Source organism: Rhinolophus sinicus, linkage group LG02, assembly GCF_036562045.2.
Source record: "Rhinolophus sinicus isolate RSC01 linkage group LG02, ASM3656204v1, whole genome shotgun sequence".
Lineage (NCBI taxonomy): Eukaryota > Metazoa > Chordata > Mammalia > Chiroptera > Rhinolophidae > Rhinolophus > Rhinolophus sinicus.
The window spans coordinates 192,854,687-192,879,920 of record NC_133752.1 but is presented as its reverse complement, the minus strand read 5'-3'; the positions used below and the strand labels follow the sequence as shown (position 1 = coordinate 192,879,920).

At 52.5% G+C, this 25,234-nt stretch overlaps 1 protein-coding gene across 2 annotated transcripts; it reads right to left on the bottom strand.

Moving 5' to 3' along the window:
- Positions 1–263: 263 nt before the first annotated feature.
- Positions 264–24,194, bottom strand: TAB1 (TGF-beta activated kinase 1 (MAP3K7) binding protein 1). 2 transcript variants are annotated; one of them, XM_019734467.2, is made up of 11 exons: positions 24,044–24,194; positions 12,002–12,138; positions 11,471–11,624; positions 10,436–10,522; positions 9,825–9,963; positions 8,740–8,853; positions 8,000–8,111; positions 6,192–6,336; positions 4,454–4,676; positions 3,219–3,381; positions 264–1,640 (listed from the first exon to the last, which is right to left on the bottom strand). In XM_019734467.2, the coding sequence occupies exons 1-11, from the start codon at positions 24,074–24,076 to the stop codon at positions 1,433–1,435; spliced, it is 1,515 nt and encodes a 504-aa protein (XP_019590026.1). In that variant the 5' UTR covers positions 24,077–24,194; the 3' UTR covers positions 264–1,432. The 2 variants fall into 2 exon arrangements, with proteins under 2 accessions (XP_019590026.1, XP_019590027.1); XM_019734468.2 differs by lacking the exon at positions 24,044–24,194 and adding an exon at positions 21,834–21,952.
- Between the last annotated feature and the right edge of the window lie 1,040 nt (positions 24,195–25,234).

Below are 25,234 nucleotides of genomic sequence, written 5' to 3'. Positions count from 1 at the left end.
CCACTGCCCAAGGGGCCTGGACAACCTGGCCTGCAGCGGGAACTGTCATGTCTCCAGATGTGTGGGGACCTGGAGGGAAGCCAGATACCATAGGACTCTCCCTTGGGCTGAGGGCGGAAGCCCCGGGGGGCCGTCAGGAGGTGGGGTTCACATCCCAGCTCTGCCATCCCCAGCCTGGGGAGCTGGAGGGCAGGAGGCGCATCCACCTATAAGGGCCTCGTGCTACTCGAGACATGTATAAAAGCACTATTAACACCTTCACATTTAATACCACCACTTATTGTTTCTTTATTGCGGTAAAAAAGTGATTCCATTTCTAGAGATGAAACAGCATCACTGAGACATTCTTGGAAGAGAATCCCCTTTGTTTCCTAGCCTTTGTGACTAATTTTAAATCCGTCACCTGAAGAACAGACATGGCTTCGTAGTGGAGGGGGAGTGAGGGCTCTGCTGAGACTCGCATTCCTGCTGCTTGTGCCACACTTCCGCAGGGAACTGTGTTCTGGGGCCACAGAGCGAGCAGGGCCTTGGAACCCGCCTTGACTTTTCGGAGTCCAAGCACACGGGAGGCTGCCTCGTGGGGCAGGAGGCGGGGAACTGGGGAGGGGCCCGCCGAATCCGGGAGGCGTTGGGGCCTAACAGGAGGTCTGTTCTGCTCCACTACGGACTGACCGTGTGACTTGGGCAAGCTGTGAGTCTCCTGGGCCTACTTCTCTGAAAACAGGAATACAAGCCTACTGACGGCACCCCTGCCCATGGAAGGCAGAGAACACGTGTAAGACATTCTAACTCAGGGCCCAGGCCAGCCTGGCCCTCTGCAGCCATCCCAGGCCAACACCCCCCTGGTCTTCCTGACCATTTACCGCTGACAAGTGGGCAGACCCAGGAATGGGCCCAGGGACGGCTACAGGCTTCGAAGGGTCACACACCAACCTGGACACCACTCTGGAGGCTGAAGAAGGGGAACCACTGCCTAGTGGGGAGGGGGCACACTAGCAGTGGCCACAGGCTCTTCCAGGGGAGGTTGGCTAGAGGGGCATGGCCTGGAGAAAGCAGTGCTGGGTCTGTGACATGAGGGTCACAGGAGAACCTCTTCCCCTTCTGGCCCACACGAAGCCTTCAGGGCCAGCTCAGCTTCCACACCTGCGCCTTTGTTCTGAGAAACGGAGACGGTCCTGGCTGCCTGAGGGGTGGCCACCAGCCCCTGTACAGCGACAAGGTATACCCAAGGGGTCCAGTCTGCACTGGTGCTGAGAGGATATTCGTACAGCAGCAAGAGCGGGGGGCTGAGAGTATGGTGCCAACAGAGGGCTGACTGGCACCCACCGGCCCCCATGGCACAGGTAACGGGCAGGACAAAAACCATCCTGCCCCAGAGGTGAGCCCCTCGTCCCCGTGCAGGATCCTGCCGGGCTGCACTCCCTGGCCCGGGCTACGGTGCTGTCATCACGCTCTGCTCGCCGTGGTCCACACTCCAGAGGCGGTAAAACTCAGCAAAGTCCACATAGGGCTCCACACGGCCGTCCTCTCCTGGCGGCAGCGAATGGGCAGGCCGGGAGCGGAACAGCCCCCCGTCGGAGCTGGAGCTGCTGCTCTGGGTGTGCGTGTTGGTGGACTGCAAGGTCAGGGTCGGGCTCTGGCTGCGGAGAGGACAGGGGACAGCGTCAGTCAGGGGGGTCGCACCTTCTAGCCTGGGGACAGAGTGGCCCCTGCCTCAGGCCACAGGCCTCTCTGACAAAGGAGCCAGCCCAGCCACACGTCCTTCGGAGGAGATGAAAAGCTATATGTGGCTATTTACATGAACCAGAATCAAAATGGGTCACTTAGCTCCGGCACTCAACAACCCTGCGTGGCTGGTGGCTGCTGCAAAGGACCCAGAACAGCCCCTGCTTAGAGCAGCGCTGCGAGCACGCGCACATTCCAACCTCCGGATCCAAACCCCACAGATCACAGGTGGCAAGAGCTCTTCTCCCAGAAAACCCTCCTTGCGCCATCCTTCTCATTCCCCCTTCACCAGCTGGGTGGGGACGGGTCCCCCATGTTCTCAGAGCTCCCTGGGCACCCACCCTGTGTCACAGAGCACGGAATAGCTGGGAATTAGCGGCTGGCCCACCATCCTGCAACTCCCAGCACCTCCGAGCACCCAGCACCAGCCCAGCCCACAGCGGGGCCCGTCCTGCTCAGACGTGGGATGGGGGCAGGGAGTCAGAGGCGCAGGAGGATGGCAGGGTCTCCCGCTTGGCCTGGACCACTGCTAGCACCTCTGCCTCTGTGGACACAGCTGGGGGCTCCCTCTGGGCAGCGCTGCAGGCGTGGGAGGACCACCCTACTGCTCTCACTAGGGATGCCCGTCATTCAACTGACTGGCAGGTCCCTCCGGCCCACAGTGGTGGTGGCAGCAGCAGCAGCATGGGGGGCAGGGAGAAGGGAAGGCCCCCCCTGTAGGAGGAGGGAAACAGAGCCACTCCCTTTCTGATGACCTTCCCAATTGGCCACACATCTTCTGAGTGGGCTGGGTGTGGCATCTCTTATTCCTGCAGGGCTGGAATGTGGAAACCAGATCCTGATCTCCTGGTGTGGTGGGGAGGTGGGGGAATACATTCCACAGAAGTGAAGGGGGTGGGGTGGACCCCAGACGTGTGGCAGGTCTAAATGAGAAGGGAGCCTGCCTGCCCCACCCCCAGGCTCCAGAACCCCTGCCGCCCACCGACCCCGCCCCCCCAGCCTTCAACTAGAGAACTCACTTCAAAGCTAAAATTGGCTCTGACGAGCCAGTACAGGCCGAACAATGTCCCCTAAGACTGGATGCCATTGGGGAGGCCACCCTACATCACACACTTCAAGACAGGAGAGGAGAACCTTCCCATTCAACGAAAACTAACATGTGAGACCTGAAAGCAAATGGTCCAGAAGGCTGTCAGCACCAGCGGCCTGTCTCCTCTCTTCCTGCCTCACCACGTGGCCCCAGGAAACCTGCACCTCTCCTAGGTTCAGCTTCAGTGAGCTGCTGGAACCTGCAGTGCCGCCCTTTCCTGTCCCAGCCTCTAGGGAGGCCTCCACAGGGAGGGACGGGGGGTATCTAGAGGTACAGGACCCCGGGGCATCTCATCCAAGATCTCTCAGCCACAGGGCTTGGCCCCATGGCATTCCTGTTCAGGTACAAGGGCCGTCCCCGGGTAGCAGGTCCGAGAGTGGCTGGGGTGGGGGTGAGGGCTTACTTGGTGAGGGTGGGGGTGGCTTCGTCCAGGGTGGAAGCGCTGTGTGCTCCATTGACCAGCTGGCCCTGAGAGGGCATGACGAGGGAGAGGGTCACGCTGGTCTTGCTGGTGCTCTGGCTGCTCGAGTAAGGCACGGACACGGGGTACACGCGTCCTCCTGCGGCTTTGGGAAGAAGACAGTGGTGGGCCACAGCAAGTGGCGGTGGTGGGGGGACAGGTCTGCTGCAGGGCCTGATGGGGGCACTGTCTGAGGGCTGTGAGAGGAGGCGGTGGCCCAGCCTGGCTCCCCAAGCTACAGCCTGGCCCTCTGCCCCTTGGGACAAATAAGGAGGGTCCCATGGCAGAGACTCTTCCAGGCCTGGCAGCACAGCACCCCAGGTGCTCAAAGCAGGAGGAGAACCCAGTGCTGAGCTGTCGGGACAAAAGGGTTACTGCCTGGCTTCCCGTAACAAAGCTTTGATCCGAGGGGATGAGTGTGCTCCTAGGTGAGGCTGGCCCCACAGAAATATGGCTGCACTAACAATAAGCTAGAGAACTTCCTAACCGTGGCCCGCGGGCGAACAAAGCCATCTGGGCATGCCTGAGTGCTAAGGCTTGTTTGAAAACAGAAGGAAGAAATGCAGCCCCAGGAACGGAGGGTCTGGATGCTGAGCGGCGCGGGGAGGGAGTGCAGACAGAGTGACTGTGTCACTTTCCGAGCAACTTGATTCCAGAACTAAAACGGCAGAAGCAAAGCATCTCGCGCTTGCCCTGACATGGCCCAGGGACAGAACCAGGCCTTGGGGACCTTCTGTCCACATGCCTCGCCTCGTGTAGGTAGGTCTCTTCTCGCTAGAGTCTCAGTTTCCTGTTCTGTAGAAAGGGGTGCCATCTTCTTCAGGGTAGTTAATGAGGACTGCAGGAAACATGTGGCCAAGTGCTGGGCATAGAGTGGGCCCTCAGCCAGTGGGAGCCATGGTCCCTATCGTGTGGCCTGCGGCTCTGCAAGCACTTTGCACTGAGGTCCTTCGGGATGTAGCCAGGGAAGATGGCATTTCCTCATTTCACAGACAAAAGGGAAAACAAACAAAGGCAGCTCAGAGACCTTGAAAGTCAGAGCTCAGATCGGCACTTGCAAACCAGGCCTCCAACACTCACCTCCATTCAGGCGGCACGGCCCCCGGCCTCCTCCGCTGTGCACCCACCTCTGCCCCAGGGGCCTCCCAGGCGGCTTCTGGTCCGCACTGCACACTCACCTGGGGCCTGGGATGCTGTGGGCTGGCTCATTTCACCCAGCGGGTAGCCAAAGTTCCTGACCAGCAGGGTCATGTCCTCATGCCGCGGGCAGAACTTGGCACGCTCCCCGCCACTGGCGAAGGTGTCACCGTGGATACGCTTCACCCGGTCCACCACAGCCTGGGCCACTGCATCCAGGGAAGTCTGCTTGGCGAACTCAGTGTCAATCATGGCAGCGATCTCCTGGGGGCAGGGGGCAAAAACCTGGTGAGAAACAAGGGGTCCCAGGACTGTGCCAACAGCCTAATCAGGATACTCAGGAGTCACCAGCCAAGCAGGTGAGGAAAGGCCCCACCAACTGCAATCTGAGCTTTTCAAGGTAATCCTTCTGGAACTTTCTCATTAGAATATGTGTGACCTTGTGGCCTCTCTGATTGTTGGCTTCCACACCAATAAAACGGGGATAATATCCACCTCACCGGGTTCTTATGAGGATTAAATACCACAAAGGATGTGAGGGCACTTTGGGGACCAGCATAAATGATCACTATTATTAAGTCTTCTTTCCTGAACCAACTTATTGTAGGCTATGATGGGCCAATTTTGTCAGAAAATGAGGACACAAAATGAAGGCAGGGTCCCTCCCCTCAGAGAAGTCCACTGTCCAGTGCATTCTAGAACCCAGTAGAAGTCAGTATATAATTCTATGGTGAAGACCAAAGAAAAGAAAAAAACAAATCACACTGACAATAAGATCAAAAACACAAACACAAAATTCTCTACGTGCTGGCTGACCAGAGTCTCTTGGATGTAGGGGCGCAGGGGCAGGTAATAGGAAATGGCCTGGGCCAGTCAGAGTGGGCTCAGCTCTCTCACTGACCCGCTTTGTCACCTCAGACATGACCCCAAACTCTGTGAGGCCCAGGTTCTCTAATTGCTGCCTCTTCTAGGAGGTTACAAAGCTACTGGAAGGAATAAGACAAATAGGTGAAAACCCTTGAACACAGATATCAGGAGACAGGCACAGAAGACTTTTTCCTCATAATTTCTCATTAGCAAGGACAAAGCAGAAAAGGTTACCTTCTTACAAGAGTCACAGATGTAAAGAGAAACATGACCTGAACTTATCTGACCAACCCAGCAATCAGGCTCAGGGAAAGGCAGCTTCCCTTCAAAATCATCCTTGAAGTGACCGCTTTAGTGACGACTGTCTGACATGTCCTCCAAGGAGGCTGAGGACCTATGTTATCACACAGAGCCCTCATCACAACCCCACAAAGGCAGATGATATCCTCTTCATCTTGGAGACGACAACAGACTGTAAACTATCCGCAGCTGAGAGGGCCGAGAAGGACCGTGGCTGGCGCGACTCCGTGGCCAGCGTCCTGCGTGGCGCCACAACATTCCTGCACCCCTTCCACAGCCCAGGGCCCTTCAACAACAGTCTCCCAAGCAACGTGGGCCCGTGAGAATTCACGTCCATCTCACCCTCTTCCCTTCAGGCTTTGCTCAGGGCTCTGGGGACCGACACTGCCTCAAGGCCAGGAGCAAAGCTTTGGGTGGGAGGGGTGTTCTTGGAGCTCTGGGCTATTGCTTCCCCAGCTCTGAACCCAGAGAAGATGTCTGCAGACGGCATTTGAGAATCAAAGCTCTGGGTCCCTGAGCACTTGGTCGCTGAGCAGGAGGGCTGGCTGGGTTCCCAGGGGAGCACAACACCCTGCAGTCTGGCCAGTCGCACTCTGCCAGGGCCCAACTCACCTGGTTGGCCTGCCCAGGCCCATGGGCTGCCTCCAGGGCCTTGTACAGCCCCTCAGACATCAGCACCAGGAAGCCAGTCACCCCGTCCAGGGGCTGTGCACCGTGGATTTCGGGCTCTGCGATGATTGGCTTGGACTTGGCAGCGCTGGGGGAAGAGAGTGGAGGGGAGAGCTGTGCTTGGAATGGCCCCCACGGACATTGATTCTGCTAAGGGGCAGAATCTACCCCAGAATGTAAAATAAAACACATCTGACAAGAGGAAAAGAAAGAGAGCAAAGAGAAAACCAGAAAAACAGACCTAGCTTCTGAGGGCAGCTACTAAAATCAAGCCCTCAGGGCCAGAAAAGCCAGAGGGCAGCTGGGGTCAGGAGGGCAAAGGTCAAGTGCCCAAGTTGGCCCCGCACCGCATCTCCTGTCCACAGAGCCTGGCAGCAGCAGGGGAGGTGGGACAGCGAGAGGGTAGGGTTCTCTTTTAAAAGCCCACTCCTCTTGGGCTCCTCCAAAACAAAGGTCAGGCCGACTCAGACCCCACCTACACGCTCTATCTGCACTGAGGTCATTTTCTGATGCCCTATCAGGGCTACAAGTGTCAAAAAGTTCCCGCAGGTGTGGGCACACAGGCAAAAGGATCAGACGATACTGGCAACAGTATTTGGAAGAGCCAAGTCTGGAAACAGCCTGACGGTCCATCAGTAGTGCCCTGTGAGTGCTGACACAGCCACAACTGGAATGCTAGCAGCTGTTACCAGGATTGCCACCAGCCTGCATGGGAGGTTTGCAGAAATGGAGGAATGGGCACCTCGTGGAGAAAGAGTGTGCCGGACACTGGGAGGGGTAGGCCAGCGCCTGTGTGTTTTGAAAAGGATGCCCACCCCCGCCCCACCAAACACACACACTTGTGCAAGCGCACAGAGACTCTGCACAGCTTCTGGGGAAGGTGTCCGGCTTGGGGTGGGGAGAAGATGGACTTTGCATGGTATATCCTTGGCAATGTTTGCATTGTTTTAAACCACATGTGCACTTTCCAATAAGGCAACAGTACCCCACACATGAGAGACAAAAGTTTCCAAACTCAACTGCAACTCCTGTGAGTGAGTTCTTCCTAAGGCATGACGAGGTCTGGCGTCTGCTGAGGGGGTCTTTGGCACGATTTCTGCACAGCTCTGGCTGTGACACTGAATGTCCTGGTGGGTCTCTCTCTCTCTCTCTCTCTCTCTCTCTCTCTCTCTCTCTCTCTCGGTTAGGAATGTGCTCAGAATTCAGGCTGCCTGAGTTTAAGTGCTGCCTCAGTGCACAGCTAGCCCCGTGACCAGGCAGGCTACCTAATGTCACCATGTCTCAGTTTCTCATATGAAGCTACCTTTGAGGCAATAACAGCACCTACCTCGTAGGGCCGAGTGAAGACTGAATAAGAGAACGTACGTACAGAGCTGTGCATGGGCTGGCACAACAAATGCTCACAGTTATTATCACTGCCCATGTGCTGCTTTGAGCACAGGGTGGCAGCCGAAAGGGCTGTGTCCTTGGAGGGAAATGCACAATTCGTCTCGCACCTCCGCCCTGGCTCCAGCCATGGACAGCACGGACCAACAGGCCTTTGGTCTGTCCCTATCCATGCCAGGCAGCTCAGGCCCACCCTGCCCTCTCCCGCCAGGCCCTATGGCACAGTTGCTGCCCTTGGCTTGACCCCCTGCCAGCCTAGCTCTACTAACCCTGACTCCCAGTCTGCTGGGCTAGATCCCACACCAACTCCTTCTGCCCCTAGCGCCGCCTGCTCTGCCCAGACAGGGGCAGCGGGCTGGCCCCACCTGAGCAGGTCGATGTCAGTGTAGCCGTACTTGACCTTGTAGTCCCCAATGCGCCTGGTGCTCTCCTGCCCGCAGAGGACCCCCACTTGCTTGATCTTTCCTGCGTCCAAACCTACCAGGGGAAGAACGAAGACAACTTCAGACCTTGTTCATACTATAGGACAAAAGGAAGGGGCCGCAGACACGTCCACGAAACGAGGCACCGAGGACCCACTGAACAGGAAATGAAGTCACACCAGGCGCCTTGGAGAGAGGCTACACCACCAACCCCGTGTCCCTGGGCCTCATCCCCATCAGGACGCCCCCTCACTCGGAGCCCCTCCTCCATGCTCAGTCAGAGCCCATCCGGCACTGCCCCACATAGCTGCCCGGAAAGGGACGGAGTGGCTATGGCAGCGGCCGATCTCAGGACTTCTTTGGTCCCTCAGTCTCCACCAACGCCAAGTACTCTTGGAAGCATTTTACACGCTTTAACTCTTTTAATCCTCACCCACCCTGAGGTAAGTGTTACTATTATCTCATTACAGAAATGGGGAAACTGAGGCACAGAAAACTTGAGTAAGTCCCAAACATCACCAACTAGTAAGTGACAGAGCTGGGGCTCAACCCCGGCAGGCTGGTCCCAAGCCCAAAGTCACAGCCCATCCACTTCATGCCTTTGTACATGACTGGCAAGAGGGCAAGGGTGAGCCACGGAGGTCCCCTCCCACCGCTGACCCTTGCCCGTGTCCCCCAGTCACCCAGCTGTGAGAGGCGGAAGAGCTCATCCTCGTTCTCCGTGGTGTGGTCCACGTTCAGCTGTGTCACCTGTAGCCCGTCCACCGTGGATTTGCATAAAAGTGCACGGTTCGTACCTACAGCAGAATTTGAGCAGCTGAGCAAAGACTGAGCACAGGAAGAAAAGGCCATGTTTTGAAGAGAGAGAGAGAGAAGGCAAGCATCTCACATGTGGAAATCCCTGAAACAAGCAAAGAAAATGGGCTCAGCCCACTGGTGAGTCAGCAGCCAAGGAGCGCTGATGATATTAAGGAATTAGGTTAAACTTTCCCAGTGCCATCGTAGGATGATTGTGATGTGAATAAGAGGCCTCTTCTCCAGGGAGACGTACTGAAATATTTACAGATACCATGCCATGATGTCTGGGCTTTGCTTCACAGCAATGTGGGGACAAAGGGCTACAGACTGAATGAGACGGGCCACGAGGAGCGAGCTCCTTGTTGGGGTTGGGGCTAGGCACGCGAGGGCTCATTGAATGCTGGTCACTCTATTTTTTTACATTTTTGAATTTTTTCCACAACAAAATCTTAAGGAGAGGAAGAAGAGAAGAGGGAAATTATCAGTGGGGTCTCTACAGAGCTCCTACAGTAATCTGTGCCCTGGGGGTGCGGCTTCCTCAGGTTCCCAGAGGGCCCCTTCTTTGCCCACAAATCCCACAAAATGTCCCGGTGGCCCCTCACCTGTGGCCCACACCCAGCCCATCTCACAGCCCTTCCTGGGATGCCGCAAGGGTCTTCCACAGCCAGCAACCTCTTCTGAAAGAGGAAGCCACTGAGGAGACCCAGACAGGCGACAACTCCCCCAACGCCACAGCCAGGGGCAGCATGGGAACTAAAGCCGGTTGCCCACCCCCCAGCCAGTACTTCCAACTCCCCCCACTGGGACCGAGACTCTTGTGGAGTAACAGGGACACCCATCCAACGGCCTCGGCAGACTCGGGCTGAAGGTCCTACGTGCCTGGAAAGCAGATTGTCCAAAGAACGCACAGATCCCCGAAGCTGACCTTCTCTCCCAGGCCTCCCCACCCCGGGACAGACAGGTGGCTCACCGACATTGGCGACGTAAAGCTTGTTGTTGAGAAGGACCGCCACCACAGCCATGGCCCCGCCAGAAATCTCCCTCTCCAATACCTTGAGTCTTTCGAGGATCTTCTGATATTGAGGAGGCAGCTGGTGCTGGGGGACCCCCTATAAGCCATCACTGGGGGTGAGAGCAGGCCGGGTCTTCAGAGACCACCTCACCAACCGGCCCCTCCCTCAGAGCAGGGGTGTGAGGGCCTGGCCAGGATGGGAGCTGCACTGCAGCTCCAGGCAGGCTTCTCCAGGAAAGCCAGAGATGACCCAACTTATCCCATCGGCTCTGAAAGTGCTGGTGGGTGATGTGTGACAAGGCTGTGGCCAACTTCAGGGCAAGGACTGACCTGAAGGGCCTCTCCTCACACCCTTCATGGCCCACCCCATGACGAGCCTGAGCAAAGCTACCGACAGCAGGCCAGGGAGGCCCCTTGGAGGGGACCCCACTGTCAGGAACTGTCCCCCTAATTGCTGCTGCTCTGGCCCAACAGTATCAATGGCCTGAGAAGGACATGGCAAATGAATCTTTGCTCCTAGAAAAGCTGGCTGTGGGGTGCTTCTCCCCGGGAGCAGGCTGGGAGGTCACCTCTGGCAGCTGGGACTGGAGGCTGGCCTTCTCAGCTAAAGCATCATCAATGGACTCCAGGAAGCTCCTCTCCACCACGTCGAAGGCCTGGAGGCACAGAGAGGACAGGGGCAGGGCCAGGGCCGGCTCAAAACACCACCACCACCTGATGCCGAAACACCCCCAGCAGCCAAACGGGATCACGTGCAGGCCTCCATGTGACGGGGCTTTGCACGCGGCACTGCGGAGCGACCGAGAGCTTAAGGTTACGAGCTTGCAGTCAGGCCACCTGAGGGTGAGTTCCAGCTCTGCCACTTGCCAGGTAGCAGTCTCGGTCTCTTCATCTATGAACAGAGACAGAGGTACGTGCTGTTCTGAGGGTGACCGAGCACTCAGTACCTGGCTCAGAGTAAACCTAGGTCAGTGACAGCTGGTGTCATTACTACAGCCTGTGGACCTCTCGACACCGGGCATGCTGCTGCCTTTCCTGGGGGACCAGCTGAGAGTCCCTGGCACAGGGCCCTGCGGCCGGGCAGGCTGCTCTGGCCCTCGGTGCTGACGCAGGAAAACGGCTGAGAACAGGTTTCAAGGCATAGGAATCCACCCTCATCATCCTAAGTGCCTCCCGACATGCTTCCAAAAGGAGGTGCAGGGGAGAAAATCTCCCAACAGCAGCGAGCAGAAAGGCAGAGCTGGCGAAGGAGCCCCAGCCAACCGGAAGTGAGCAGGTAAGGCCCAGGGTGCCGCAGCGGCTGGAGGCGAGCACCTGAGCCAGGCCTGAAGGAAAGGGACCATCCTGAGCCACCCTCAATCAGCCCCCCACTACACCCTTTGTCCCCAATTCCTCGTTGCCCGGGACTATCTCCTCCGGAGCCAAGCCAGTCGTGGGGAAGCGTCGCTGCTGACTGCCTGCTCCTGGACTTCAGGAAGCGGGCGCCCCTGCCGCTGGGCGAGGCTCCGGGAGCTGGGTCCTCCCCGCAGCCCGGGCTCACCCCACACTTTACAGGTGCAGGGCCCAGTTCTGGGGAACACGACCCACCGGGGCTGCACCAGTACCTGCAGCAGCACACGCCGCACGTCAGCCTCTGCGTGCTCAGCACTGAGCTGGCCCAGCAGGAGCTCCGCGGACAGCCGCTGGGCCACGAAGTTGGTCACCCGGTTGCCATCGTAGCCGTTGAAGACCCCATACAGGAAGCAGTTGTTCTCACTCCTGACAGAAAGAGGCAGGAGGCAGCCTGAGACCAGGCACTCAGAGAAGAGTGACACCAGTTCCAGAGAGAATGGGGAGAAGGGAAAGGAATCAGGGGAGAGCAAAGATACAGCAGCTGTGGCTTCAGGTGCCCACCTGGGTGGCCCCACTTTGACCATCATTTCACTCTGGCCATGACCTTTGGGGATGCTCCCTGACCCACTGTCGCAGGCCCTACGCTGGCGGAGGTCTACATGTGGAAGGGACAGCAGCGGATACCACCTCGCACGGGCCACACCTCACTGGCAAGCCCCATGCAAGACAGTTGCAGAAGTGCTGCCTTTTCTTGCGTACAAACCTACTGCCAACGCCCAGGACAGCACCCCTGGCACTCTCACCTGAACTTGAGCCAGTTGTCCTCCAGCGGGTGGCTCTCAGTGCCCTTGCCATCGGCAGAGTAGCTGCGGTTGGAGGCTGAGCCCACTCCAGAGAGGTGGCAGAGCGGCAGGTCATCTGTCCAGCTTGGCTGCTGCTCCTGGGAGGACACCAGAAAATCATGAAGTGTCACCTCCTCCTCCAGGGCAGAGCCCACCTCACCTTCCTTTTCTTCCCCAACAAGAGCCCAGCAGGCCCAGAGCACCCCTCAGAGGGTGGTGCATCCTTCTGGAAAACAATGACACTTGTATGAACAGACATCTGCCGAGGGTTTGCAAAGCAAATGAGACACACACACAATGAAGCAAACTTTTGGCCGAAACTCTTTGGTGGCTCTGACTCCAATCCTTTGGGCACTGGTTAAAAGTGCAGATTTCCAGGCCCCACCCCCAGAATGTCTGATCTTGGCGGGGTTCGGGATATCTGCACTGTAGGCCGCTCCTCCCAGGTGACGCTGACTCGGGCAGCCCAGGAGCTGAGAAATGAATTTATAAGCTGGTATCTGTCACAATCACTCTCCCTGGCACTGGGGACCCCTGGCGCCCATTCCACCCACTCCCTGCCACTTTTCCAGCAGTGCCAAATGCTAGCAGTGCCCTGCTCACACCCCCCTCTTTCCCTATATGAGGAACACCCTCCTTGTCAAGCAATTCTCCACGTCCTTCGGGACTCTGGCACCGAGTCACCACCTCCAGGAAGCCTTCCTTCAGGAAGATGCTCCCCGGGCTTGGTGGGCAGCCTTGTGAACACCCCCTCCCCTGGTTCCCTCACTCCTGCCTGTCTGTGTTGGACCCCTATCTGACCCCACGGATCTCAAACGAGGCCACTCAGTACAATTACGACAACAGAGCTCTACACACACACACACACACACACACACACACACCCCACCCCCACCTCTGTCCAGGCCCCAGCCCAAACAGATTCTGAATTTCCTAAATCTCCTTGGGGTGCACTCTGAGCACCGGCACTTTTTGAAGCCCCAGAAACGACTGTGACGCAAGGCCCAGGTACGACCGACCCACTGCCTTAGTGAAAGCGTCCCACACCTGGCCGCCACACAACGCCCACCTGAGGACTGGGCGTGGTTCACAAGGGCATTGCCTGGACCACCATGCTCAACCGGGGTTAACGAAAACAACTGGGAGAATCAGCGTTCAATTGCAAGAATAAAATTTGGATTGAAAGCTTTATTGAAATATTAAATACGCACGAGTGCTGGGCACAACTTCTTACAAATTACTAGTAACAGTCCTCAAAAAAGGATGTGAAAACCACTTCACCGGGCTTCTGCAATCACATATGTAAAAAGCCTGTGGTTAGCTTCCGTGGCAAATTTCCTCTTGTATTTATTTACATACTGACTGGGGAGTGCCTTTCTGGCTCTCCTTTTTTTCCAATTGCTTCAACACTGCATTTATTCTAGCACTTCAGTTCTGTGCTTTGCACCTTGGTGCATCTTCATGGGGCGTGGGAGTTGGTTTTTATTTTTAAATTCACATACATAGTAGCAAAATGGACGTTTTTTAGCGTGCAGGTCTATGAATTTTAAACACATAGAGGTTTCTGTAACTACCGCCACAATCAAGATACAGGGCAGCCCCAACACCCCTAACACACCCGCCTGTTGCCCCTTTGCAGCCACGCCCTCTGGACCCCTGGCAACAACCAACCTGCCCTCCATCACTATACGGTCTTTACAAGAATGTCATAAATGCATTAGGCAGTGCAGAACCTTGCTTTCTTTTTATTGGGATAAAACACACCTGACATTTACCACCTTAAGTGTACAGTTCCATGGTATTAAATACATTCATTTACATTGTTGGGCAACCATCACCATCTATCCCCTGTAACTCTTTTCATCATCCCAAACTGAAACTCTGTCCCCATTAAACACTGACTCCCCATGCCCTCCCCCCAGCCCCTGGCAACCACCACCACACTCTCTGCATCCAGTCTGTCCCTCGCTATTGCAGAGCAGTAGTCCATCGGATGGGTATAGCACACTTTATCCATTCCTCCACAGAAGGGCATTTGGACTTTCCAGGTGGGGGCAATTATGAAGAGAGCTGCTTCATAAGATTTTTGTGTGAACAGTTTTCATTTCTGTACGGTAAATACCTAGGAGTGACGCTGCTGTGTAACTTTGTAAGAAGCTGCCAAACTGAGTAGTGCACCATTTGCGTTCCCACCAGCAATGCCCAAGGGTTCCAGTTGCTCCATCTCCTGACCACGTGGTTTCTTTCTTTCTTATTTTCTTTTTCACTTAGACATTCTAAAAGGTATCTGGTGTCTCACTGTGGCTTTCATTTGTACTTCCCCAATGACAAACAGAGATGTGCTTATTCGCCATCCACATATCTTCTTTGGTGAAGTGTCTAAGTCTTATGCCCATTTTTAAATTGGGTTGTTTGTTTTCTTAACTGTTTTGAGAGTTCTTTATGTATTTTGGATAAAAGTCCTGTGGAGGAAATGTGATTTGCAAAGATTTCCTCCAGTCTGCAGCTTGTCATTTCAGTCACTTAATAGTGTCCTCTGCAGAGTGAAAGAATTTCGTTTTAATGAACTTCATTTTACCAATTTTCTTCTCTCCTGGTTCATGTGTTTGGTGCCATGTCCAAGAACTCTGCACAGGACACAGAGATCTTCTCCTGTGTTTCTTCTAAAGGTTTTATGGTTTTACATTTCGTCCTGTGATCCATTCTGAGTTAATTTCTACATAAGACAGGAGGTTTAGATCAATTTTTTTTTTTTGGCATATGGATGTCCAATTGTTCCAACACTGTTTGTTGAAAAGACTACCCTTCCTCCATTGAATTGCCTTTGCACCTTTGTCAAAAACAAACTGGCCACACTTGTGTGGCTCGATTTCTGGTCTCTATTCTGTTCCGTTGACCTATGGATCAGATCCCTCCACCAGTGCCATGCTCTTGATTACTGCAGCTTTATACAGTAAGTCTGAAAATTGAGTAGTGTGATTCCTCTAAATGTACTCTTTTTCAAAATTGTTTTGGCTATTCTAGTTCCTTTGCTTTTCTGTATAAATTTAAAAATCAGTTTGTATTAACAAGAAAATCTTGTTGCGATTTTCATTGGAACTTTTAAATGTATAGATAAATTTGAGGAGAGTTCTGAGTTCTTTGCTCAATCTTGCAATCCATCAACATGGTATGTCTCTAAACTTATTTATGTCTTCTTTATAGGACTTTTTTTTTCTTCAACTCACACAAAGGCTAAAAGCTACTGATGCCTACTAGTAGCCACTGAAAACAAAAAAACATGACTGAAACAGACTAAGGGAAAAGAAGCGGCAAAAAGAGCTGAAATTCTGTTCGGCTCCTTAATGTGGGGCATTTAACACTTGCAGGTGAAGCTCCAGCAAAAGAAAAACCGCTTCCCAGTAACATAAAATTGTTTCTAGCTCTAATCTTGACTTGTCTCATTTTAAAAGCAATATAAATGGCTCCCTTAATATAAGTGTGAATTTAAGCCTTTGGAACCCACATGTAACATTATGCAATTAGAGTACATTCAATTAAAACATACACTCATTCAACAAACAGTAACTCCACATTTACAAGAGGCTGGCATTACTCCAGGTACTGGGGACAGAGTAAACAAGAGTCCTTGTTGGAAGACTTCTTTCTAGGGAGAGACTTCAAACATGTAATACAATAAACAAGGCAATTTTAGACAGCGACATGTGCTACGGAGGAACAACATCAGGGTAACGGGACAGTGAGAGGCAGGGAGGGCTCTTTAGATGAGGTGGTCAGAAGAGGCCTCTCTGGGGAGGTGGCCTCTGAGCCAGACCTGAATCATTATGGGCAGTGGCCATTTCGGAAAGAGCCTTCCAGGCAGAGGGAACTGCATATGCAAAGACCCTGAGGTAGAAAATAAAATGTGTCAGGTTTAAGAAAGTGCAAGAAGGCTGGCGTGGCCTCTGCAGCGAACCGAGTCTTGCTGTGTTCGTGCACATGTGTCTAGGTGGAGACAGTGTAAGGCCTTCTGTGCCACGGAAAGAGTTCACTGCCAAGGAATTAATGATTTTTCAAGGAACTGAGTTGTTGCCGACCACGCCCTAGGTCTTAGATCTGATTAGGACCTGATGGTCCATCACCAAGGACCTCACAACGTCTCAGACAACATGGCAAAATAAATTTCCCAAAGAAGCTCCTTTTTCTAGGATCTGTCTCCTGCTCCAACTGGAATGAAATCAAGCATAAGACTCAGCAGAAGCACAAAAGCATCTCCCTAGTCAGGAGTACCCTGTGTCCTCCTCCTGAAAAGATGGGCCAAGAAACCAATACCCAGCAGCCGAAGTGCCCCAGCTGTTTTAAAGCACGGGAGGACATTTCCGCTTTCTAGACTCCTGTCTGAGATTAAAAATGAGATGCAGATGGACTGAACTCGCCCTCTGCGTTGAACAACACAAACGTGTTGCCCACGATGCAAACCCTGTCATCCGTGCAGCAGTCCTCGTGCCTCCTCTGCCATTATCTAACTCCCCAAGGGTCACAGGAAGGCTTCCAGGGACTTGACTATTTCCAACAAAGTCATACCTTCCAGCAAAATATAGGCATTACCCTAGCAACGGACAGGCCCACTGGACATGAAGGGATACACATAAAAGCCTGTGAATTCATTCGTCTTTCATAAGGAAACAAACTCAGACGGATGGCTGAGGAACGTGCCACGTCATTGTGTGGTGGCACAGGAACAATTCATCTAAAAGCATTTCACGATGGAAGCCACAACTTGGCTGTCAGGCGTGGGCTGACGTACTAACTGCCGCTGCCATACTCAGGTGGCCTGAGAATAACAAGCCCTCCCAAATCAGAAAAACTGTGTATATGACAGGGGCCAATCCACTTAACAAGTGCCTTGTTCTTCAGAAGGTACTTATGACTAGTGTCTGGATACTTCTACAATGTTAAGTGCTTTTTTTGACATCTGATTTTCACAATGTTGAGCTTCCAAAATTTGGGAAATATGTTATTTTATTAACTGGCAATTGGTGTCCGGGTTAGTGTGTATGGACAGGCTCCAGTGTCACTGTTTATTTAAGGATAGCCTTTGTCCATTCCTGATTAAAAAAATACCCAAGAAAACAGTAATTGATGGATACTTCTTAACATGCCATTTGTGTGTATACGTCAGTCAGTCCTAAAGCCAGCACTTTAGAGGGGAAGCACAGGAGGCATTCTCATTAAGGTCAAGAACACGGCAAGAATGCCCACTGTCTCCATTACGTAACATATGCTCTCCTTTTTCCTAATTGCTAGCCCATGCAATTAGACAGGAAAAAAGGAGAGCATATTGGGAAAGTAGAGTTATCTCTATTTGTAGTTGATATGCTAGTATCTGGGAACCCTACAGAATTAATGATAAAACTAACTCAAATAATTCAGTAAGCTGGCGGGATAGGAAATTAATACACACAAATCAACAGCCTTCACATACTTAAAGAAAAGATGGGCATATAGCCTCCATGTGAAAATCCCTCCTTGCTGTCAACTAAAACAACAAGGTCTTTTTCCTGCGAAGTTCTAGCGAGTTAGTCTCCCCCAGCCACACTCCTGTACAGTTTTTAAAACCTGAATTTGTATTGGTTGGATTATCTCTTCATGCTTTCATCCCAATCCTCCGGCTTGTTGACTTGGTTTTGAATCTCACCCTTTGATAAATTAACAATCTCACTCAGCTGTCTATCTTGTACAGATAAGGACTTCCAGACAGTGTTCCAAATGCTTTCTAAAAAACTGTGACCAGAACAAAAAGCTTTACACTTCTGGCAGGCGGTGTCCACTCCAAACACAGGATGGAAGTAACACCTCCACCAAAGGTTTACTCTGCTTGAAAGGCCAGATGTATTTTGGGGCTGCAAATGAAGAGGCCACTGACCCTGGAGGTACAGTCACAGAAGCAAGCACACACTTTAAAATAAACCAACTATTTATATACATGAACCTTGCTGAGCAAAGCTCTACTTATTTCACATTGGCACTCTTTAAACATTAAGTTCCTAACCAATTTGACATGGTGTGCTATCAAAATAAAGAAATTTTTTTTAAAAAAGTACCCAAAGAACATATTAAAAAGTATCCATGGTGAGGCAAGGCTTCCCCCTTTTCTGTCTTTCCAAGTCCTATCCATCCCCAAAGGCCCTGCTCAAATCTGACTGATGCCAGCGGCCCGTCCACTCACCATCTTCAAGAAATTATCCACTTCGCATTTTCCTTTAGACAGCCACATTTTCTTTTACTCAAATGACTTCATTTTGAATGTAAATTTTTTCCGTATTATAAGTGGAAAAGCAATATTTGTCTTATCTTGAAGATAATAAACAACAAAAACAAAACAAGTTTATTAAATTCTAGCTGAACCTACTTCCTGCTGTGGACTTTGAGCTGGAGCCTGGTTCTCTCTGTCAACAAAAAAGGGAGATTAGCAAGAATCAGAAAGGCGTTACGGACATACTAGGACCAAACCAAGTCTTTCTCTTGATATCAGAGAGTTTGAAAGAGAAGTGAAAAGCAAGTGACCCCCTCCATATGTAATGATGAGTTTTACACCATCACACACCAAACCACCTCACTGGATGTGGCCCAGACTCTGGGAAAATACTGCCGAAGGCCATGGAGCCCCTTCTCAGAAATCCATCCCTGCGGCCTCACCATGCATGACAGGCACCCTGCTCACTGGCCCTTCCTACTGGCCTTCTGGCAACTCTCAGGTATAGCCTGGTAATGTTAATTAGCTACCTTCTTTTACTGGTCCAAAGACACGTACTTTTAACCTTTTAATAGCTCTGAAGTTGGTGTGTTGCAAGTTATTTAGCATGCGTTTCTCTTCTTACTAGTACATACAATAATGACGTGTCTTTACTATTAACGGTGTCTTAGATCCAGTGACATCTGGGCAATTTCTCAGCTACGTACTTACAAGTACTCTTTCAGTGGAAGGCCCTGCCTAGAATGCGGTCCCAACGCCCTCAAACATTCAATAACTGGTCAGAGAATTCCAGGAGGTTCTTCCATACCCGTGTGGGAATGGGAGTATGTGGTCCTCCCCGATTTCAGCGGGGGCCCCGATATTACTCTTGAAGCAGGGCCCAGTTAGGACCCCATAGTAGAGGCTTCACCACATCCCCAGCTTCACCTTTCCTTGACCTATAGCTTAGTAATAGATTGCTGCCCTGCGGCTTGAGCTCGGAATGTCCCCTGTCCCAGTTCCCTGCTTTAGAAAATAACCCTGAAACTTATGACTAATATCCTTATGCTTCTTATCACAATCTCCGTAGCCGAGCATTATCGGCTGCTGCGATTATTGTTCCTGGGTTGCTGATGCCACCGGAGAACCACGGTGCCAGAGGGAAGGCTCCATGCACCCCCGGAACCATCACATAGCCTCTGGAGGAACGCCCAGGTTTTCCCTTAAATACCCCAAGCTGGTCTGAGAATGTGAGGCAGGTTTTGGAGGTGTTAGTCCGCTGCCTTCTCAGACCACCGGTGCTCTGATAATAAACGCTTATTCTACAACCCACTCCTGGGTCGGTCTGTTGGCTGAGCGGCGCAGGCACCCGGGACTCTGCCGCCCTCTGGTTTCCCTCTCCCACTGCTGCGCCCATGTTCCCCCACTTTTCCACCTCCATGAGGATTACCCATACCAAGCAGCCCCTGCTGATTCTGTTATAACCCACCAGACTGCCACGTCTCTTGCTTCCTTCCTCCATATTTCTGAACAATTTTCAGAAAGGTCATGGATTTTCTATTCACACAAACCACCCACCCCTCCACCCCTGCCCACACTGATGCATACTTTCTCCCACGCCCCAAATGCCAGACCTGCCAGCACCAACCAGCAGCAAGTGGCACTTCAACACCCAGGACATGAGTCGGCCAGGAAGCTGAGAAGGGGGCGTCTCATGCTCACACAGGCTCGTCATAGAGCTGAGTCTATGCATACATTAGTGAGCACAGCCCACCTTAACTCTTGGATGGCTTACAAATTAGTTGTGTCAAAAAACCGAATTCTGATTTGACTGTGTAACGGAGTTCCAAACTTCGTATTTTGGTATGAAAAGTTTCTATAGTGATCTAATTGCATCTAACCTGTCAAGGGCGCCACAAACACCTTGTGCACATACATTGAAGCATTAGCTCCCCATATACATATGTGAGCACGTCACATAAAAATAGTCCAGTAAAGTCCCCACAGAGACTCATCTCAAACTCCTGGGCAGCAGAAGTAGACAAAGCATGGTTCCAAGTTCAGGGCACAGCTTGAATATCAAATTATAGTATGAAAAGGCCGAGTGTTTTGTGGTGAAAGCACCCAAATTCCTTAGAGGCAAAAAGGAAGCTCAGAAAGGGAGAATAATGCCCCAGGAAGGTGGCTGAGGGTGGGGGCTGCAGTTCTGGCTCCCCAAAAAGCTTAAAACATCCCCTGACTGCTGCCTTCTCTATCTCTCTGAATGACCCCCTTTTCCTTCCGTGCTTCTCTGGGACAGACGCCACTCTAGGGCCCCTACCTCTCTCACTAGGGTTGTCATCAAAGGTTCTCTATGTTTTCATCACAAATATAGTCCGAATACATTCTTAAAGGGGCTACTAATGATTGCGGAGCGCTGTGTGCTACAGCAGCTGGACCACATTCTGCCAACATATGAGACGGTTGTAGGTGATGGATGGCCCAATGGCTGTTTACATTTTAACGGGTAACGTTTACTTTAATGTATGTTAAAAAAAATATATAGCTAGCACCTGTAATTTTATAGATATAATTGCTCAGGATATGTCTAAGTTAAAAAAATTTGATTTCAAGTTTATTATTATTTTTAAATAATTAAGTAAATAATAGGACAGGCAAAATCAAACTCTTGATTCTCCCTGCCCTCTGTGCACCCCTCTTCCAGGATGCCCCACCTCAGTGAAGGGCGCTGCTGTGGCTCCAACTGAAACCTTGTAGTCCTTCTCGACTCTTCTTCCTCTGTCACACACCCCACATCGGATCCGTCAGCAAATCATATCAGTTCTTCCTCCGAAATACAGCCAGAACCCAGTACTTCTCACCACTGCTCTGCCATTGCTCGGGCCCAGCCTCTGTCAGCTCACATCCGGACAAGCGTGAGTGCCACTCAGCAGGGCCCAGGCTTCTACTCTTGCCACGCAAGCGCTTTTCCACGGAGGGCTTTCTCCGATCACAAATCACATCACATCATGCCTCTACTCAAAACCAGCCGAGAGGCTCACGTCACACTCAGAACAGAATCCACAAGGCACTTCTTCCACGCACTCCACTCCAGCCACACTGGCCTCCTCCATGCTTCCTAAACAGGCAGGCCTTTGCATCCCTGTTCCCTCGGGCAGGAACACTCCCTCCCATGTCCCCCACTGCACCTCATTAAACGTTGGGGTCTTCCCTACATGCGGCCTGAAATGGCTCCTCGACCATTCTGTGTGCCGAATATTCTCCACAGAACCACCTGATGTGATGTGATAATTATCATATCTCATCTGTATTTGTGCGGTTTACTTCTGTCTCCCTCCCGAGAGTGAGGGTAGTGCCTCCTGAGCCTTCCCGGTACCTGCCACATAGTGAGTGCTCAGTGACATTTGACATTTGAGAGAATGAACCATAGGGAGCAGAACTGAAGGTGGAACCTCACAACTGGAGCGCGATCGTGTGCCAGGCTAGGAGTGTGGCATGTCAGTTCACTTAATACCAACAACACTTCTGGAAATCTTCTCGGTTGGGGAAACCACAGTTCAGGAATGTTACGTGACTTACCCAAGGCCATACAAGATTCATACTCTGTTTTATCTGGCTGCAAAGGGCCTAGGTTCTTTTGAACACATCAAACTATCTTCAAAAGCTCTTCTTTTCTTCAAAAGATCTTTTAAAGTACCACACTGCCTGGGGACGAAAGGCGCAACTTCTCAGGATGTCATTCCACTAAGCACTCTGCCCGCTGGCCCCAGCACTCCCTTCCAGCAGCATGTCAGCAAGTCCCAGCCCTTCCTGCAAGCCTGCACTGGCCCAATCAAAGCAGGCCATCCACAGCCCCTCAACACACTGCCACTAGAGTGCCTCCCACATTGTGTTAGCGGTATGTGGCTCCTTCTCCCAAGCTCAACTGCAAATGGAACAAGAGTGTGTACGTGCCTTATTCATCTTCATATCCCCAGGCCCAGGAACCACAGACTAGCGGTCCTCACAGCCATCTGCTGAATGGGTGTCTGAGCTGCTCTTCCCAGACTCAGAACAACAGAGGGCAGGACAGCAAGCCTCACACACTCAGACATCCTGTGAGCAGAAATGTCCCTCCCACAAGGTGGGAGGGGCCTTGTGTAGACATCTGTCATCCCTTTGCTTTCATCAAGATGCTATGTGCTTAAAGCTAACTAACCTATATTTCAAAGATTCCACCACCACCCAGGAATACATTCTGGAGCTAGTAAAGCTCACCTTCTGTCTAACCCAAGTTCCTTGGGCTCCATCGCGCCTACACGGGAGGGAAGCTGGCAGCCAGTCTCCTCAGCAAGTCAAACCAGCCGACAGCAGTTATCACTTTTAGCATTTGCCACATGTTGCAGCCAGTGTTTCTGGAATATTTACAATGGGGACATTTACACAGGGGCCCTGCCCACTGGGAGCTTACAAAGCAAGAGGCCAGGTCTACCTAACCAACCCAATGACAAGGCCCACCTGTCAAGTAGTTAATAAAGGGGGGCAGCCAAAGGTGTAGGAAGAGAGCTACCCCCTCCCTCCCACTGGGAGTTGCTGTCCTGGAAGAGCAATTTCAGAGTCTACACAAAGCCTGTCATTAATACGCAGCAGTGAAGGTCATCCCACACACACACACATTCTGTTGCTTCAAGACCCTCCAGGGCAGGACGGCCACTGTTGAGCACTAGACCTGGCTATAAATGCTTTCTTCATTATTTTACGAATATTTACTGAATGCCTGGCACCCAGTGGTGGTAGGTGCCGATGGCACTATTCATTGTACAGGTAGATCACAAGTCTCTGTCTTAAAGGAGTTCACCTTCCAGTACAGGAGGCAGACGCGTCCACAGGCAATTACAACACACTGCTGTGTCTGGGGAGGACCCAAGGGACCGGCACCCAATCCTGGCAGGTCAGAATAGGCCCATGGTGCCAACGTGTGTATGCATCTATGTACATGTGTCAGGAGGATCCAGGGGCTGGAAGACATCAGCTACCAGCACATGAGAGGCCAGACTGGGAGTAGGGGTGAGTCTCAGGACAATCCTCCCACTGCCTGCGCTCTCCTTGCAGATAAGGAAACCGAGGCGAGGCGGTTCGAGGCACAGTGAGATACAGCCAGGACCAGAACCCAGGCGGCCTGACTGCGGTCATTCCTTTGGTACAGGTTACAGGTTAAGAGCGTTTCTGGAATGACTGCCGGATTTTCATTCCGCCTCTGCCTCTTACCAGCTCTGTGGCCTTGGGCAAATGACACCTCTCTGTGCCTCAGTTCCCTCATCTGTAAAACAGGAATCACAGGACCTATCTCATAATGCTGTTAGGAAAATGAAACTTACAATGTAAAGCCGTCGGCACAAAGCCTGGGATAAAAGTGGCTGTGGCCGCTATGATTATCATCCCACGACTGCTCAGTGCCGGGGTGGGCTCACCACCCTTGCTCTCTCCGCTGCCGCGAGGCCATAGTCCCTTCTGGCTCCAGGCTTTCACCCTCGACGCGCCCTGGATGCTACAGGGGACGCCAGGGCTGGGAACCCGAGCCCCCGACGGCCGGGCACACGGCGCTCACGCGCAGGGCTCGCGGGGCCGCGCGCGCCCCTATCTAGGGAATGAGGGGGGCGGCCCTGGAGAGGGGAGGGCGGCGGTCACATCCCGCCAGGGACACAGGTAGGCGGCCCAAGGCAAAGTGGGAGCGGCGCCTGCACCCGACAGGCCTCCCCCCTCCCTCCCGGTTCCCAACCCCCAGCCCGGGGAGCGGGTCTCTTCCTCACACTCTGCAGCAGGCTCCTCCTCTGCGCCGCCATCTTGGAGGGACCCGCGGGCGCGCCCGCCTCCCCGCGGAGCAGACGAGAAGGGCGGCTAGAGCGGCCTAACGCCGCCCGGAGGACGGCGCCACCGGGCAGCGTGCGCCCAGCGCCGCCCCACGGCCGAGTGGGATGGGGCTGCACCGGGGCGTGTACGCCCGCGCTTTTCCACCTTTTCTCTAGTGGGAGGTAAAGGGAAGGCTTCCGTAGGTTTGCCCCTCGCCCATTTTTATTTGCACACTTTCCCCAGGATGCCTTTCAGGTGAGGCTCCCAAAGCCCGGGATTAGGGTTCTGCATGAACACGATGGGGAAGGCGGAAGGTGGGTTATTCATTCACGCAGTATATATTCATTGGGTGAATGGTCCTTTAGAGGTGAAGCAGTAAGCAAAACAGGCCCTCAAAAAGCTAACGTTTTAATTGGGGAGGACGTTTACATACATAAGTCTTTCACGTGGTGCTACTGTTTCCTGGAAAAGAAGACCTACCCTGAAAATAAGCCCCAGTTAACAGAGGGACGCATTTTAGTAAGTTATGATGTTCCAGAAGAAGATGACATGATTGTATTTGAATAAATGTAGATTGTTGTACATGAAAAAATAAGACATCCCCTGAAAATACGCCCTAATGTGTCTTTTGGAGCAAAAATTAATATGAGACCCGGTCTTATTTTCGGGGAAACATGGTAAATGCTAGGAAGAGAAGTTTATGGATGAAGCATGGTAGTGCAGTGTTAACTGGCAACAGGGAAGGGAAGGCCAGGGCGGAGGGGACAGCGAGTGCAGGAAGCCTGAGGAAAGGGAGCATGTGGGTTCAAGAAGCACGCACATTACAGAAGGCTGATGTGGTCGGAAAAATGATGGAGGGGGAGTGAGATCAAGGGCGTGTAGGGCAGACTCTGACCTTGTGAGCCCCAGGCAGGAGTGGGGCTATTCATCTGAAGGACAAAGGGAAGCTGTGCACATCCCAGCGAGCCACTGACACGATCTCATTGGTAGAAAGATCCCTTTGACTACTGTGTACAAAACAGATTTTTAAGGGGATTGGAGTGGAGACAGGAAGACCGATTAGGGGACTGTTGTACTAGTTCTAGGTGAGAGATGATAGTGGTTTGATTTGGCTGATGGCAGTGAGTGGACTTTATGTAGGAGGTAAAATC

Excerpts from the sequence above, each read along its gene's own strand:
- TAB1 (XM_019734467.2), bottom strand. The coding sequence starts at position 24,076 with ATGGCGGCGCAGAGGAGGAGCCTGCTGCAGAGT. Across the intron at positions 11,625-12,001 it reads GACAACTGGCTCAAGTTCAG|GAGTGAGAACAACTGCTTCC; the intron begins GTGAGAGTGCCA and ends TCTTTCTGTCAG. Across the intron at positions 9,964-10,435 it reads TCCAGTCCCAGCTGCCAGAG|GGGGTCCCCCAGCACCAGCT; the intron begins GTGACCTCCCAG and ends GATGGCTTATAG.